We start from the raw sequence: 17997 nt of genomic DNA on the forward strand, positions 1-17997 counted from the left end.
GCTGCTACTACCCTACTGGTTACTAATTGTTAATGACCAGTAAGAACCAAAGCTAGAAATACCAGGTAACTACTCTCTTGCTCATGTCTTTAGATCCTAAAGTTGTAACTTGAAGCCCTCCTACTATTTGCCTTTTCTGATGAATTCAGGAGGAGTCAAACCCATGCGTGGAGAAGTTGCCCTTGAAAGTACCCTGCATATCTTTCTTATGTATTTCTTTTTAATTTGGAGGAATCTGCTTCTTGCTGTGTGGTCATAACTGACTTTAGCAAATGAGATAATTTTATTCTTTGTGATGACAGTCATTTTTAGAAGAATCTGTGATATCCCATCTAGAAGATTAAATGAGAAAGGATTGCCTCATGGAAATTTGGGGGTGTTTTTATCATTGTTTTCCTTTGTGAGTTTCTGATGTACTTTCTGAAACTTACTAAGCTGCTGTTGATTTGTTTGAAAACAATAGAAACAAAGTCTGTGTACCAAATACCATAAAAACAGAATTAAAATACAATTGGAGTGTACAAGCAAATCAAGTTGTCACATAACAAATTTTATTTAATTGCAATTTTATGATCTGTAATAAACTGGAGGGGACATTATGTTGTCATCATTTTGCGTACCCATCTGTGCATTCCACAGCTAAAATTGGCCAGGGTGTTGCTACATACAAAAAACTAATATCCCTACTGATGTTTAAAAATCTGCTCTCCAGATAAAAGTAGACGTTATGTAGGAATCCAGAATGATGGCGAACTCCTAGATTTAAACCCCAGCTCCCAACTATTTCAGTGTTTGTATTTAAAACTTGCTTTGTAGTATGTTATTTTAGAGAGTATCACTAGTATAAATCATTCCTAAGTCTGCATGGTTTTAATTAGTGTTTTCTTTTTCTTCTTTTTTTTTAACAAAAAGTCACCCAACGTCTCATACCTGTATTATTTTCTGGTAAAGTTACATTCACTGTATTCAATGCCTGTGAAATACTTCTATACATATTGAACAAACCTATGTCAAAGAAACGGTAATTTATAAAACGAAGATTGATGCAGGCCAAAACAACATGCGCACTATTATGTCCTCGAGCAAAGAGACATATCAGGAGACCAATTTGGCTAAGGAGGGAAGTCATGACAGAGCTCTATTGTGAAAAGGCAGTGTGCAGGAGGTGGAACCAGGGATGGGCTGCAAAGGAAGAGTTTAAAAACCTAGCTTGGTCATGTAGGGATGGTGTCAGAAAAGCTAAAATTCAAATGGAGCTGAGGCTTGCAGGGGATGTCCCAGGTAACAAGTTGAGTTTCTGCTTCTATGTTAATAGTAAAAGGCTGAGTAGGAAAACGTGGGCCTGTTGCTGAATGGTGTAAGTGATTTAGTGGCAACAGTCACAGGTGTGGCGGAAGTACTCAATGCTTTCTTTTCCTCAGTCCTCACCAAGAAGGTCTCCCAGGCCTCTGTGGAGAACTGCCAGCTATGAATGAGGATTAAGTCAGGGATCGCTTGAGTGAACGCAGCCCAGACAAGTACATGGGATCAGATGGGTGGCATCCAAAGGTGCTGAGAGAACTAACTGATGTCCTTAAAAGGCCACTTTCCAACATCTTTGGAAGGTCACAGAGGTCAGGGAAGGTCCCCAACGATTAGAGGAAGGCAAATGTTGCACACAACTTCAAAAAAGGGCAAAAGAACAATCTGGGGAACTGCAGACTGGTTGGCCTCACTTTGGTCCCGGGGAAACTTGTAACAGTCATAATTTGAAGTGAGGGGTTTTGACTGGAAATAAAGAGAAATTTTTTCATCCTTGGGACAATCGAGCAGTGGAACAGGTTGCCTAAAGAGGTTGTACGGTCTCCATCCTTACAGGTTTTCAAGACCCAACTGGAAAAACCCTGAGCAACCCAGTCTGACAGTCTGACCTCATAGTTGCCCTTTTTTTGAGCAGGACGTTGGCCTTGATGACTTCCTGAGATCCCTTCCAATATGTGTTACCTTATGATCCTATGATCTTTTGGAAGAGGGCAATGTTGATGGGGCACGTGAGCATTAAACATTTTAACAGCCATAAATGTAGCAGTATAATAAGTGCTCTTCTTCAGTGGGAGTGAAAGTAACTGGTTATTAATAGGTGGGATGGAGAACCTGGCAGGAGGGAATCAGTGCTTTAGGTGAGTAGCAATCTGGGAAGGAGGCATTTAAAAAAGTCAGACTACATACAGGTAAAATGATGGACTTTTAAAACTTTTTTACAAAAAGGCTGGTTTACTTTTTACATACCCAGGTCTTTAGTAATAGAATATTAAAGGGTTTAAAGCATTTTCAGGGAAAACGGATGTCCAATATATTGTTTTTTGAAAGCGTTGCTGAACTCATTCATCACTTGTTCACTTTCTTTTTGAATTTCCCAGAATAAGTTCCTGAATCCGTATTTCTGTTTTTACTAAGTCTTACGGATTTCATTCTGACCAGTTGGAGGAAACTGGTTGAGAACATGGATATGAAAGGGAAATGGATAAAAGTGAGCAAGAGTAACTCACTCATGATATCTAGGAAGAGAAGAACAGCAAGAAAATGAAAATGTTCAATTAAACAGCTTTCAATAGATTTAGAAAAATGTTCAAGCAGCAAGAGAGTACAAGTAGATTATGAGGTTCTTCAAAAAAGCCTGTAGTAAGGCCTGCACGCTGAGAACAGATAGGAAGTATAGCAAGAGAAAAAATAATGAGCTCTTCAGCAACCTGAGAAGGGAAAGCATATAGTGGAAATGTAGTGCAATTATTAAAACTGAGGGTAATAATAATATACAATGATAAAATTAAACAATTTGAGTTGCAAAATAAGAACAACTAGCAAGGGATATGAGGTATCACAATAAATCATTGTAAACGTACACATTATACAAGGAAGAGCAAAAAAAAGAGTTTGTCCACAACTGATGCTAAGAAGGCTGAAGTGTTCTCTATCTTTTTTTTTTTTTCTTCAGTCTTCCTTAAATGTCAAATAATGTTCAGTATCAAATGGAATTCACGCTAGTAACAAAGGGCAGCAAAATGCAGGCTAAAATACTGAAACAACAGTTTAGAGACTAATCGGGTTAGTGAGATGTTTTCAGATCAGTTTAGCCTGATAAAATTCATCCTGAGGTGTGTAGAAAACTGGATGACACAATCTTAAAATGGTTACCCTTAAAAACTTAGGAGGAGTGGTGGGACTGGAGAATTCACGAAATGAGCAAGTGTCCGCTTTCTCAAAGGGGAAGAAGGGGAGTTCTGTAGACCTGTAAACTTCAGTCCCAAGAACAACAAAATTGTTGAGGTTGGAAAGGACCTCTTGAGATCTCTAGTCCATCCCTGTCCTTGCTCAAACAGGGTCAGCTACAGCAGCTTGCCCAGGACTATGTCCAGTCAGGTTTTGAATATCTATGCAAATGAAGACTCCACAAACTCTCTGGGCAACCTGTTCCAGTGTTTGACCACCTTCGCAGTAAAAAAGTGCTTTCTTGTGTTCAGATAGAATTTAATCAGTTTTAATTTATGCTTATTGCCTGCTGTCGTGTCAAGGAGTGCTACTGAGGACACTCAGGCTCCATCTTCTTCATTCCCTTCCATCAGGTATTTATAGACATAGATGAGATTTCCCCCTTGAGTCTTCTCTTGTCCAGGCTGAATAGTCCCAGCTCTCTCAGCCTCTTCTCATATGAAAGATGCTCCAGTCCCTTAAGCTTCTCTATGGCCTTTCACTGGATTCATTACAATGACTCCATACCTTTCTTATCCTGAAATGAGTAATCAAACTTCTGTGTGTCTGGAACATAACAAAGCAAGAAGTAATGGCTGGTCTGAATTTGCTAAGAATGGATTATATCGAACCAACTTAATTTTATTTTTTGAGAGAATAACAAGTTTTATGGCCATGGAGGAATGGTAGCTGTCATTCAGACTTGCCTCAAGTTTTCATACTTTCTCATGCACCATTCTCATTAGCAAAGTAGGACAATGTAGCTTGAATTAATGTAGCTGCTATTAGATGGGTGAAAACTGCTTGGAAGAACACATGCAAAGAGTAGTTCTTAACGGTTCGACTTTAAACTGGAAGTGTATATTGATGAGAATTCTGCATAAATCCATCCTGAATCTGATACTATGCAGTGGCACCAAGTTGCATGAGACTCGTAAGTACATTGAAGACTAAAGTAGAAATCAGAATGGTGTTAATACATGTGAGAAATGGTTGAGGAAAAAACAGGTGGTTAGGTTAAGGACAAATGCACAGCTCTACACATTTGGCAAGACCAATCAACATAGGAATACTGGATGGAAATTAACCGCATTTTTAGCATTTTTGTTAAGGACTATCTGTTAAAAGGTTGTAGTAGATCATAAGCTGAACATGTGATTCAACCGTGTCATGCTTTCAGAAACAAACATCATGCTAGATTGTATAGCAGGAGGTGGTTATTTATACAACACAAAATACAGCTCCTCTTGGTCCAGATAAAGCTTCAGCAGCAGTAAGATCATACTGGGAGTTATCATCAGTTATGATTTTTTAAGTAACTTTTTTTTTTTCAAGGATAACTTTAAAAATGTTCTCCAGGCACATGGACATGTTCTAAATTTAAAATGTCCTCTGCAGAGTAGATACAAAAAGCAAAGTCCTCTTAACAGAATAGAAAAGGTTGGTTTCATTTTAGCAGGATCAAAAATTCAAAGCATCTCTGTGTCTTCAAAAATGCTTAAGGCTGAAACTGTTCCTTCCCATCTGCTAAAGGCTCAGTTTCCATTCTCTCACTTTTGTAATGAAATACAAATTTATGACCATTCAGGACAAAATTCTGTTGCAATTAAAGTGGAAAATTTTGGCATGCCAGCTCTGTTATCACTGAGTAGTTTTCTAACTTTAGAGCCAAAATTTGGATCCTGCTGAGTTGGCAGGACCTCCTGAGAATGATTGAGAAAACCCTTAAGTTAGGAACTTGTCTACTTGCTTTACTCGTTCGTGAAACCTAGTCTCTCAACTTAGACAACAGTAAAACTTGGAAATTTTAATTTCAAAAGTATCATTCATTGTAGAACAAACTGTATTTCTAACTAAATAAAGCAAAACCCAAGGGGAGGTTCGTAAGTATTCTTCAGGAGTCTGATAATTAAGCTCTACTGTGACAATTAGGATGATGGTCCATGAATAGGGAGCTTTGAAATCCCTTCCATTTATTATTTCATCAGTTTCATCTGAAAAATTAGCACACAAACAAGACCTTTTAGAAAAAAAAAAATCCCTTTTTACTTCTTTTCAACTTCTAGTCCTGTGTCATTTCAGTAGCTTTACAACTGGTATGTTGCCGAGGTTAATGTCTTGAGTTAATCTGCTCGTCCAAAGAGCGCAGGCCGCTTGGGCTTGATTGTGTATCACGCAACTCCTCTCTCACTTTCTTTTCCAATACCTTGAATGGAGGTTACTGGTAGTAGTCTGCTTGATTCTCGTGAAGAAAAGAAAATTACTATTCTGTGAATAGTAAGATCTGATTTATCAGCTCAAACAGCAGAGTAATGTCAGTGAGATCCATACTGTACACCGGACAGACATCCCCACGTAGTCCATTTGTGGAATGACGATATTATTTGAAACTAGCCACTTTTTTCCGTGCCAGAGGGAATAGTGAACCTCAGGCTGCCAGGATTGTATTTTTTAAACCAATTAGCAACTTTTCAGGTACAAAGTTCAATCAGCTGCTTCTGCAGAGCGTACTTGATAAGATAGTACTGACAGATAAAGTTAAGGCTTCTCCCTGGCAGCTCGCACTGAAGTGACATACACTGGCATTGATACGACTCACAGGAACGGAGGGTGGCATGCTGCATAACGAACCTGTCATACGCTGTGCTGTGAGCTAATGTGTCAACAGGCTGCAAACTGCATCGTAGCATTGGAAGCAAGTTAAAATATCAGGCAGCTACCTGATACGACATTTACCACCTGTCCATTCCAACAGGAAAAGTGTCGCTTCATCTTACGACCAGTGCTTAATTTATAAAACCAAATTCAATGGTAGGTAGATATGTGATGTTTGCTGCGTGCTATTGGGTTTATTCTGCTAAAGTGTAATGACATCCCACTGTATTTCAAAGCAGGCTGCAAAACTTTATTCAACAGATGCGCCTTTCCCTAACCGTGTCCAAAATTCTCTTTTATATCTACACTATTTAAGAGATGCATGACTTCTTTCATTTTTAAAAACCAAATGTCGTAATTGTAATGACCTACTACGTAGACACAAGTTTTTAATTCACATCTCATATTTTTGGTATTTATCGTTTGTGTAATGTATAATCTCTTTATGTAAAATAAATTAATTATCTACCAATGATAAATACATAGCAGCAAGTTAGTCCCAGTAGCTAGTTTGAACTTGGTTTATAATTGTCTGTATTAATTACAACACAGGTAAGTATGAAAAATAATTTTCAAAGAGATGACATCGTTTATTAATTTTCTGATTTTCAAATACAGTGCATTGCATTACTACTTATCTTAAAGCATTGTTCGTTACTAATTAAAAACACAGACATTAGTATCACATTTCTTGTCTTTTGACACCTCTTCAAAATCCTGCTTTTAATTTCTGTATATTTATGAAAAAACTAGGTTTCCTTGTTTTCAATAAAGGAGCATTAAAAAATCAGTTTAAACTGCCACAAACTGAATGGGCATCGGGCTTATAAAGGACTTAACCTTCAGTAGGCTGTGGACGCAAGTCAGTTGTTATTTTGGATCAGGCTAAGACACTTCAATGCAATAGGTGTCCCTTTCGCACAAAAAAAAAGATGTTATTTGTTGTGGCAGTGTCAGGTTTCTAGAGAGGAATGTGTTCAAGTTGGATACATTCTCCCAAGATTTTGTCTTTGGAATTCTTACGGTACTGACTATAATTACAGGAAACGTGAAGAGGAAAGTAAGAGAAAAGAAGCCAAGCTGCAGAAAGGGGTGCAGAACATGGAACAAAATAGATGTCGAGTACAACAGAATCCTGCAAATCGAGAGAAAACTACCAGCGTCCCACAGTTACCTAATAAACAACTTGATACGCAGAATAAGAGACCGCTGTCCCTCAATGCTTCACAAATTCAACCGGGGAGAAACAGTAGAGGTTCACCTAAAGCTTGTCACAGCAAAGGGACACCAAAGGAGAGTTGCCTGACAGCAGAGCCTCAGAGTGAAGGTCATAAAATCAGGCAAGGTTTGTGATCTTTTTTAATTGTCCTGATTATCCTTTTTGTCCATGTCTGGGGGTGTTTTGTATATAGGACCTGTTTTACTCTTTCTGTCATTTCTTGTTCTTTCATTAAGCAATTCGTATAGGATAGAGTTAGATACAGATTTTTTTACTGCAAGTGTTCTGTCAACTTAAGTAATCAATACCACCAGAATCTACGGTGTCTGTAAAAATACCTAAAATATGTGAGAACAGGTTGTTGGGAGTTGTTCTATTGCTTGCACTGTTTTGGAGAAAATTAGATTAAAGATATTTGGCATATCTGTGGGATTCTTGAAGAACGTCAATGGAGAAATTGTAACTCTTGTCTTTAAATAAGGTGAAAATGAGGAAATTGTTCTAAGTGACATCTCTGGCAAACAGAGGGAGCTGTTCAGACAGCTTTATTCTACATGACAGGGTTCTCCTATGACCTGCTTTGAAGTCCTCTTGTTGAGAACAGTCTAGGATATTTTTTGAGAAGACAGACTGTTTTTAGAAATTGTACGATGAAACAGTGTGTCAGAGCTCTTTCTGTTACTTTTCTTGCCCTGCTCCACCCTTTTATTGTATCTGTAAATGCATCATCAGTTTATCATCATTTCTTGACCACTCCTATATTAGTTTTTGCAAGATGAACATTTTAATAACATCTCAATCAATTCTGACTGCAGCCAGTTGTAGGAGCCCATGGCTCAAAGTTTCAAAACCGGTCACGTTAAAGCATCTTTTTTATCATTAGAAGCAAAAATCAGATAAGTAGTTTATTTAAGGTAAGTTGCAAAAACTCCTTCAGATGTAAAATTATTGCTAATTCCACAAATCAGAATAGTATAATAATCCAAAGGGAAAGAAAGTCAAAGAGCTGTTCCTACTGAATCATTTTACCTAGATTTCTTTAGCTTTTACATGGAAATGTGTTGGTAAACAGAATACTTGACTGTACTGTCACAGTAAAAGCAGACATACATATCTTAGCCTTACATATACTGTGGTAACTAAGTAATGATAAACAGAGGTGTTAAAAATTCTAGCAAGCTTTGTCTGTATATGTAGTAACTTTATATTAATTAAAATGTTCAGATGGCAAAGTAAAAGCCATAAAAATAGCTGGAAACAGTTGTTGCCAAATGAAAAATGGATAGTTGTATGAACATAATGAGGAGAAACTGATAAGTATGGATAAAAGAGCAAGGAGAAGGAAAGATGTGGGGAGGATTAGAACAGTGAAGAGAGAAGGACAAAGAAATTATAAAGGAGGAATGAACAGCCTTTTCTTTTAGTGACTCCTAAAGTGCATCAGTCAGACTCCCACTATTTCTTGGAGAAAATACAATGGTTTCGCGCTGAGAGAATGACCTAAGGAAGCAGGTAGTAGGTAGTCCATGGGAAATGTGATACTTACGTTTGAAAAGTCACATTAATGTTCAGTTGTCTACACTACCTTTCGCAGTAACCTAGGGAATTCAAACCAGCAGCAAGTGCTAGCAGTATGTAGCTTTGACTTTTGATTGAAGGCTTCCCTGAAGTTGGAGATTTCCTGAAGTAGCTATGGTAGAATAATTTTTCCATGTTGATGGTTTTAAAATCATATGGGCTATTGCCTGGAGGTCTTTAAAAGCTGAATATAATTTCTGCAGGAGGTAGAATTTTTAAATAGAAAATTCTTCACTGTTGTTTATTATCTTTCTTCACCATAAGTGTTGAGCATGAAGACTCTTTACTCAAGGTTCTTATGAAAATAACATGATAACATGTCTACTCCTTCTACAGCGAGACCAGTTTACCTTCAGAGATCATAAAGAAAGCCCCCTGTTGCCCAGTGCAAAAAGCCTGTGTTTGAAATAAAATGCTATGCCATTTTTACATAAGCATTCTCTTGTCGTTATTGGAATGATGCCAGGAAAGTTGGCGCAGTAAGGATCAAATAATGAAGTCCCTTAATCAGTTCTCATTAGGTGTTTTAATCAATCCTCTTGTGACCAAAACTTTAATGGACTTCATTGGATGTTTTATTGGAATTAAATATAAATTTAGATCCTCTGGGCTGGCACTTAGAAAGATTTTCAGCAATTGCAAATAGATTTTTTTTGTATCTGCTAACAATATATGAAACCTGTGATTTAGTTGGTGGGTCTATTCTGATCTCTTCTTTAGTCAGAAGTCCTCTTTCCTATGTATGTTATCTCATTTGCCTTAATTTTAGTAGCAACAGATAAGGGGTTTTTTTGTGCTCTGTACTTGTTATTGCTTGGTCTTCCTATATAAGAAAGTTTCTTTCAACCTCTAAATATTATATAGAATACTTAAATGATGGGGTTTATTCCATTCCCCAGTTATCCAGTTGTTCAGATTGGGAAGTTTTGCACATTCTACATGTAACAACTTAAATGTGTTACAGTAAATGCGTTCTACATGCTGTACGTACAAACCAGGTAGCGGGTTTTGGTGAGTTCAGAATGACAAGGCCATTTAAAAGGCTGTGTTCTTTTTCCCCGCAACTGTAAAAATTAACATGTTGGGAGATAAAAATAGAGTTGTGCGAGTGCCAGAAATTTCATACATTTTAATTGACTGTCAGCCCTATAGCATTCTTATTGATGGCACTGGCAATTTTGTACTTGGCTACATTAGGAGTGGGATTATGCCCACAGAAAGGTTGGCTTCAAAAGGCACGTTTTTTAAATTGTCTGTTCCCCTGATATAATGAGAGAGAGAGGGATTTTCCTTCTTCGTTCGGGGAGATTAAAATAGATAAAAATTAATTACTCAATTTAATAATATATTAAAATAGGTTAAAATAAGAGACTTTTTTTCCCCTGTCCCAGAACATACAGGGCTAATTACTCATATGACGGTCGTGTATAAGTCAGAGTAACCTCTCAGCCCATACTGACCCGTCACCATGATAAATCTCTGTTGGAGACATCGTTGATGATAATCCTGAGTTTATTCTGTATAATCTGTTCATCTGTCATATTCCGTTATCCAGTCAAGAGAGTATCCTGTAAAAATGTTACAGTGATGAAAAATGTAGCATGCTTTTATCAGGTTTTGGATAATCCAGAAGATTTTTTGTATCAAATATGTCTTTCTTTAATTTTTCACCCCTTACCTACCATTTAACACCTTGTTTGTTTGTTACGTTTCATCCTGTCTGGTCTATTTTCTCATTCCCCTGTTTGTTAGTTTCCTAACAAAATAGAAGGTGGATGGTAGATGGAGATTTTCAGCTTTGCACTCCAGTCTGGCTTCTGAGTCATCCTCACAAGAGTGTTTAGAAGTAATTATCACCCAGGATTTATTTTCCCACCCTAGGCTTGGAAAAGAAATCTTGCAGCAAGGGAAAAATGGGAAGGACTTCAGTAGTTTCAGGATGTCAAGGAAAGTACTGAGAAGCCAATTGCTCTGGGTTTCCTGGGTCAGTGGGTTATCCTGGCTGTCATCATATGCCAGGATGCAGGGTTGCTAGAGCAGAAGTTTAGCAAATAAGCTTGAAACAGGAAAGGTCTGTTATGGTGTCTTCACTGGAACAAGCAGGTGTGTTCATAGGGCTGCATTCCTGCACCATGTGATGAGCTTGTTTCTTTGAAGAAGGTGGTGAAGGTGAAGGTAGCTGAAGAAATAGTTTCTCCCTGTGACCTTTTTTTAGGTATCTAACTCAAATGTAGTGTGGGAAAGAAAAATACTTGTAGAATTGTAAGCAAATAAAGAAGTTTGGGACTGTACTGTTACAGGCAATCATGTCCTCTTCTGATTCTTCCTGTTTATACATTTTTCCATTTATGTAAATCCTAGTGTGCCTCAAAGCTCATTGAGCAAAAAAACTTAGAGGCATAAACTATGTTTTGCTGGATCAGAGCCTGAATATTGATTTCCGTTTCTCTGTCTAAAGATTCATTGAGGAAACGCATCAAAAACAAGTCAAGTGGTGTCCATTTCCACTGTGGCAAAGCAAAAGAGGGAACAAAAGTTGAAGTGAAACATCAGGTTGCAGCTGCTACGGAACTGGATGGAGAAAAGCAGAAGGAACACGCTGTTGAGGCAACGGCTACTTGTGCTCGGAGGAGCAGAAGGCATACTTCTTCTGCTTGTAGGACTGCTAGTGTTGGGGAAAAATTAGGAGATCAAAGTCAGTCTTCATCCGGCAACAGGGACCATTGTGAAGGGACAGCTGTGTTCTTCTGCAACGTCAGTTGTACTGGTGAAACTGCGAGAAACTCAAAGCAGCGTGAAGCTTCTTCCAAAGGCAAAAGACATCAGCAGAAATCCAGAAATAAAGAGGTAAATGATGAGCGATGTTCACCAGCTGGCTCTAGTAGACCAGGAAGTGCCAGAACAGTGTTTTTAAACACCAGAAATGACAGTTTGCATCCTTTAGAACAAACTAACAAAGTGGGAAATAACGAATTAACAAAAAAGGCCTCCCCTTTATTGTCTGCTGAGGCAGAACCTACCGGAACTGTGCCAAGAAACCCGGCAGCGTGTTCTGCTCCTGATGACAGTTTGAACTTGGATAAAACAGGCGTAATTGGATCCAGGAATGCAAATGATCAGTTGTGTTCTGTCGCATGGCAAAGTACAAATATTGAACTAATCCCTTTAGAGATTCGAATGCAGATAATAGAAAAAGAAAGAAAAAGAAAAGAGCTGTTTCGGAAGAAGAACTACGCTGCTACAGTAATACAGAGGACATGGAGAAGGTAAGATACTGTTTCGGTAGCTAGGGAAGAGTGAGATACAAGTAGATGTAAATTACATTATGCTTGTTGGCAATGCACTTTATTTGGTCCTTTTGCTTACAACATTGCCAGTGCTAAATCAGGAATTTAATAACCTTTCACCAAACAAGTGGAAGTGGGTTTCAGTTGCCTAGAGTTACATTAGTAAGTTCATAAAAAGTACAAGGTAAGTGATGACTTTTAATAATTGGAGAAGTTATTAAACTTCTATTTCAAGCACTGATATCTCTTTAGAGAGTGCCGATCAAGATTTGCCTAAGCCTTGAGTTCACTGCTGTTGTGTTCATAGGCAAACTTGCACATGTAGGGATATAGGGTTTTTTCTGGAAAAAGGTTTTTGTAACCAGATCCTTCACTGCCATTTATTGACACACCTGAAGTTGTATTCTGACCTGTCTTTCAACTGGATAACCAAACCAGAAGAGGTTTGGAAGCTTGGATGGAGTTTATTGCCAAAACTTGAAGCTAACTTGAATAACTGGATCGAGCAGGAACAGCTGCTGTACAGCAGCAGCAGACAGGAGGGAGCGAGATGTCGCAGTGTTTGCGTTCCACAGGACTGTCCTGCTTTCATGAATGCATGAGTTTCAACCTCAGAGATAGAGTCATTCTTGATGTACACGCTCCTTAATATTTAATTTCTTATCAAAATGGACAGGAAGAGTATGGCAGCTGTAGGTGGAGCGTATAACATGTACATAATTCTTATTTCCTATTTTTTTAATTGAAATTTTCTTCAGTTTTGATGAGAATGCCAAAAACTTCTCCCAAGTAACAGGCGATAGGACAAGGGGAAACGGCATCAAGTTGTGCCAGGGGAGGTTTAGACTGGATATTAGGAAAAATTTTTACACTGAAAGGGTTATTAAGCATTGGAACAGGCTGCCCAGGGAAGTGGTGGAGGCACCATCCCTGGAGGTATTTAAAAGACTGGTAGACATAGAGCTTAAGAGATATGGTTTAGTGGTGGTTTTTGTCAGAGTTAGGTTGATGGTTGGACTAGATGATCTGAAAGGTCCCTCCCAACCTAGGCAATTCTATGATTCTGTGGTAAATTGCTGATTTTTACTAATAACTGATCTTTCCAGGTCTCTCACTAGTTTTAACAGTTTCATATATGTTTTAGTATTTCTTAGCATTCAGTCAAAGAAAAAATAACAAGGAAGTTCCTTTGAGAGCTCAGCTCTCACACCCTACGGTACAGTTCAGTAGTGATACAAAAATTGTTCCCCTGACCAAACTGTATCAAAGGGAGCAGGTGGCGGATGTCTGGGAGCATACAGAGGGTAGTAACCTCCTTTGTACCAGTCCCTGGGAAACCTCCAAGTTTCCTGCAACAGCAGAATCAGGTCTTCATGCCCCACTGCCTGCAGAATAAATGCTGAATCAGTGGTAGACCTCCCTTCTTCTGGGTCATGTTGGAAGCTTTGGTTCCCTCGGAAAGAAATTCAGAGCTTTTTCTACCCGCTGCTGTGCCAGGAGCCAATGACTAGCTGTCTTCCCAGTGCAGGGCAGCGTTGGCATCCAGCCCGCCCTGCCACAGCGTGGAGCAGAGGCGAGCACTCAGCAGCTGGAGCATCAGGGGCTGCTCTCTCTGTCACTGCATCCAGCTTTGGCTCTTCAGCCGCTCCAGTAACGTCCTCTGGGCCGCATCAAGCAAGGCCAGGACCAAAAGTTAAGAGGGAATGGTTCTGAGTACCTATTGTAAAAGCCTGCTGTTTTAACAAGAAAAGATCTTTTTGCCACGTAGTACCACATAGCTCTGAAAAGATAAAAAAAGTTGTGTTGCTTGCTTTCAGTGGTGCTCCAAGGCTTAAAAAATCCTCTGTTTCTTATTTTGCAAGTGTTAACCTGTGTTCCCTACTGTACGAAACACCAGGGAGCTAAGAGACAAGTGTCACTAGCTACTTGTTTGTAGAGTCTTGAGAACCAGTATTTCTCCTATTGCTTTATACAGTTAACTTACAAAGTCTGATGAAGTTTTGTCTTTCAGAAAGAGCTGACACTGACCATTTCTAGGGAGGGGACACCAGACCAGACACCCCATGGTCCGAGCCAACAGTCTGTTTGTTCCTAAACTGATATGTGGTCATTTAAACATTTGTGTTGGCTCAGCAAATACTTCTGTTGGCTCCAGCTCTTTTACTGATTGCTCTAAATATTTCCAAGCATGAGGTTGGATTTATGGTCCATTAATATTCCACGTTATCTCTTCACTGTTGTTGGAATATAAAAGTTACACTGGCTTTTGTGAGTACATTCCTATTCCAGGAAAAGTTAAAATTTTGGAACATAGTATTAATTCATTTTTGAGCCTCTTTGTTTTTGGTGAAAATGCTGACTTTTTTTGTACAGTATCACCTATTTCCGTATGTCTGTCATCTTTGCTCTGTGTTTGCTATTTGTGCATCCAGCTCTGGGATCCCCAGTACAAGAAAGACATGGACCAGTTAGAGCATGTCCAGAGGAGGGCCACAAAAATGGTCAGAGGGCTGGAGCACCTCTCCTATGGGGACAGGCTGAGAGAGTTGGGGTTGTTCAGCCTGGAAAAGAGAAGGCTCCGGGGACATCCGATTGCAGCCTTTCAATACTTAAAGGGGGCTTGTAAGAAAGATGGTGAAAGACTTTTTACCAAGGCCTGTACTAACAGGACAAGGGAGAACAGTTTTAAACTGACAGAGGGTAGGGTTAGGTTGGACATAAGGAGGAAGTTTTTTACGGATGAGGGTGGTGAGGCACTGGAACAGGTTGCCCAGGGAAGTTGTGGATGCCCCATCCCTGGAAGTGTTCAAGGCCAGGCTGGATGGGGCTTTGAGCACCCTGGTCTAGTGGAAGGCGTCCCTGCCCTTTGGCAGGGGGGTTGGACTAGATGGTCTTTAAAGGTTCCTTCCAACCCAAATCATTCTGTGGTTTTGTGGTTCCCGGCCACATTTCTCATACCCACACCGAACTGCAAAGCAAAGCAGCCACTTGTTCTCCCAATGATCCACCACTTCTGCCATCAACCCGCCCTGCTGCTTCCAAACGCTATGTAAGCAGCTGAAAATGTCCTCCTCGGCCTTCTTTTCTAATGTAGATCCCGAATTCTTGTCTTACGTGTTCAGCTCCTTTTACATACCAAAAAGGTAAAGTCAGTCAGGAGGAGGTTAGGGGAGTATATCCCTAAGTGATACTGCTGCTTCTGAAGACCGTGTTCTTTTCACTTAACACAAAATTAAAACCCTTACAAGGGAGTAGGCACGTGCCATAGCTTTCAGTTAAACTGTAAAGATGTGTAGTAAGTGCTTGTGCAGATTTCCTCACAAGAACTGGGATCTAAAACCTTGTATTGAGCTAACTTACCTGTGAAGAATTCTTTGCATTCCATTTAGAGTTTTGACTAAAGATTTCGGCTAAATCTTTCTAAACTATTCACCTGCTGAAACAGTGATGGTGTGTTACCTCACCAAGAAGTGCATGCACACACTTACAGCACTTGGAAATCGTGGGGATTAAAGATTGTCTAAATGACATTTGTTATTTAAAGAATTAATAAAGAAAAATAAGTATCTCGTAAAATACTCAAAACTCATATTTTATAGAACACTAACGAGGATGATAAATTCTGCAAGGCTGCAGGAGAGATTAGTTTGGCAGTTCCTCCACTGTCATATTGTTACTTCTGCGGACACTTTACTGTTGCTAGAGCTTTGATGGCGTTCATAAAGTTTGCAGCAATATCCTAGTGCATTTATTTCAGTGATTGTTTTGATGCAGAACACAGCACAGTTCATTGTGTTGATTACTACTATGTCAGCTATTCCAACGCTCTCTCTGAAATACCTAATTTCCCACCCACTGTACACTGAATTACAGTTCTTAAGCAGGTACCTACTGTGTGGTTGTGGGTCCCACTCGGTCCTGTGCTTGTCTTTTGGGTCCGGGCTTGCACTGATAAATAGCATGTACTTGTAGATAGCAATAGAATTCTACATTAACAATTAACATATACATTAGAAACATGTAGAAGTACATGCTTGAATTCTGGCATTTCTCTAAATTAGCATTAAATACGTTTCTCTCACTGCAAATTTTATAGTCATGATTTACTTACTGAAAGTTTATTGAGAGCTGTTGTGAGCTACAACACAATGGTACTGGTCTACTTAAGTATATTAAACTTGCCTTTCTTGGGGAAATGTTTCAATTCCCCCAGTCCACAAACTTTATAAATGTAGTCCTCAAAAGTGTATCTTCAGGTGTGTGGCTTGCCAAAGGTTAATTGCTTATCCTGCTCGGTGAGGCTTACAGATCCTGTGTCTGGCTTGCTCTCTCCTGGGGGGCACTGAGGCCTGTGCTGTTCTCCAGGGTCCACAGCGAGTCGACAGAAGCTGGAAGTAAGTTGGTTGCTGTCACTGTTGCTTTCCTGCTGGAATCGAGCTATATTTTTTTTTATATATCATTGCTATATGCATACTTTGACCAGCAGTAGTTTTTAAGATTAGAGCTTCCGTAACAATGAATCTGAACACCATCTGCCAGCTTTGTCGTTCTGCACGGATATTCCACGTTTCTTTTATGTGCAGTAGTTTTGTTGACTAAGCATTGGGTATTTTGTTAAGGCACCACATCAGATGCAGAGAGCGTCAAGCTTGGTCCCGTTCTTTTTTCTCACTAGGATCAGAACGATCTGTTACGGGAGAGCTTAATTTTAAAAAAGTGCACGTGCTCTAAAGATAACTGCCTGCATCTTCTCAGAGCCTCCCTGTTGCCAAAACTTCTCCGTGGCAGAGCCTCGCTGCTAAAAACTACCAGAAGTTCTCTACAAACATGAAATCGCAGCTGGGTGCAAAGGTGGAGTCCCTGTGAATGGCTCATTTCACGTATCAGCAACGGCTTCTGGCAGTAATTACCGAATTCCATGAGAATAGCTTACTATTCTTTTCTGCTCGAGTCTAAAACAGTTCCCCAATTGTTTTTCCTGCAGCGGTATTCACGTAACCCATCCTTAGCTCAAGTTATGGCAACACGTCTCAATTGTGCCCCCCCTTCACTTTCTCTTCCTCTCTTACCCATTTGAAAAGTTGTAAGTGACATGTTATTTAACAAAACTGGATCTTTTTTTTTTTTCCTCTTCTGTCTCTTGATAATCCTCCTGTTCTGAATTCATACAGTGCTTTGCAACTTACAGGCACTACGGACATTTATTGGTAAGGCGCAGTTGCTCCCCACATTTGCTGTGTACTTTAATGAGCTGTGTAACAATACGTGCCTGAATTCTGAAGCTCCACTAAATTAAGATTAAATACGTTTGTCTCACCCAGCGAATTTCACAGAGGTAATTTACTCAGCTTATCGAAAGTTTAAAATTATTGGGGCTGTAAGTGAGCATATCATCCCCCTTTGGCATTCTATTGTGCTTTTATGTACTCATTTTCTGTATGTGGCTGCTGTTCTGTTTGAATTATATAGTTCATTGGCTTCTAACATATATTTAAACAATTTGTATCTGGTTGCATTGTCTTTTGTTTTAATTTAGAACTTGTTGCAGATGGAGCAAGAGAACAAAATCACCTCTTTCTCCTCCCTTCCTCATTCCCTTTACTGGAGCATCCAGTAGAAGCCTTTTTGAATGCTGGAGGGAATGATGATCAATGTGTTTTGGCCTGTTACTAAACACTTATAATTAATATTTTACAAGTGTTACTCAATGTTCATTTGTGACAGGTTTGTCCTGGGAAGATTCAGAGTTAATTGCTAGGCCAGTTAATTGACTTGTGAGTGTGAAATGCCAATATCTGATTGAACACTTCTATCTGATTCAAGAAAAAAACCCCCAAACCGCTCCTTGTTGCTGGTGTCATTAGCCACCAAAGTGGGAAGAAGGACAGATAATCTACCGCTGCCACTTGGAACGGGGCTGTGACTGCCTGTAAGGTCACAGCAGCCGTGGCAAGGTTGGGAGAGGGGAGGGGGAAGGGGAGGGAAGGGGGAAGGGAAGGGAGATTGGTGAAAACAAGGCGAGGGGGGGGG

The 17997-nt window shown here is 39.5% G+C and overlaps 1 protein-coding gene across 8 annotated transcripts in view; it reads left to right on the top strand.

The window, feature by feature from the left end:
• The window catches only part of INVS (inversin), a 101513-nt gene that overhangs the window by 77014 nt on the left and 6502 nt on the right, over positions 1 to 17997 (top strand). For all 8 annotated transcript variants that reach the window (XM_054190242.1, XM_054190240.1, XM_054190241.1 and 5 more), the window contains 2 exons: positions 6927 to 7228; positions 11139 to 11946. In XM_054190242.1, the coding sequence (XP_054046217.1) occupies positions 6927 to 7228; positions 11139 to 11946 (1110 nt within the window). The remainder of the gene's footprint in view (positions 1 to 6926; positions 7229 to 11138; positions 11947 to 17997) is intronic.

The sequence above is a fragment of the Rissa tridactyla genome, chromosome 2, assembly GCF_028500815.1.
Source record: "Rissa tridactyla isolate bRisTri1 chromosome 2, bRisTri1.patW.cur.20221130, whole genome shotgun sequence".
Classification (NCBI taxonomy): Eukaryota; Metazoa; Chordata; class Aves; order Charadriiformes; family Laridae; genus Rissa; species Rissa tridactyla.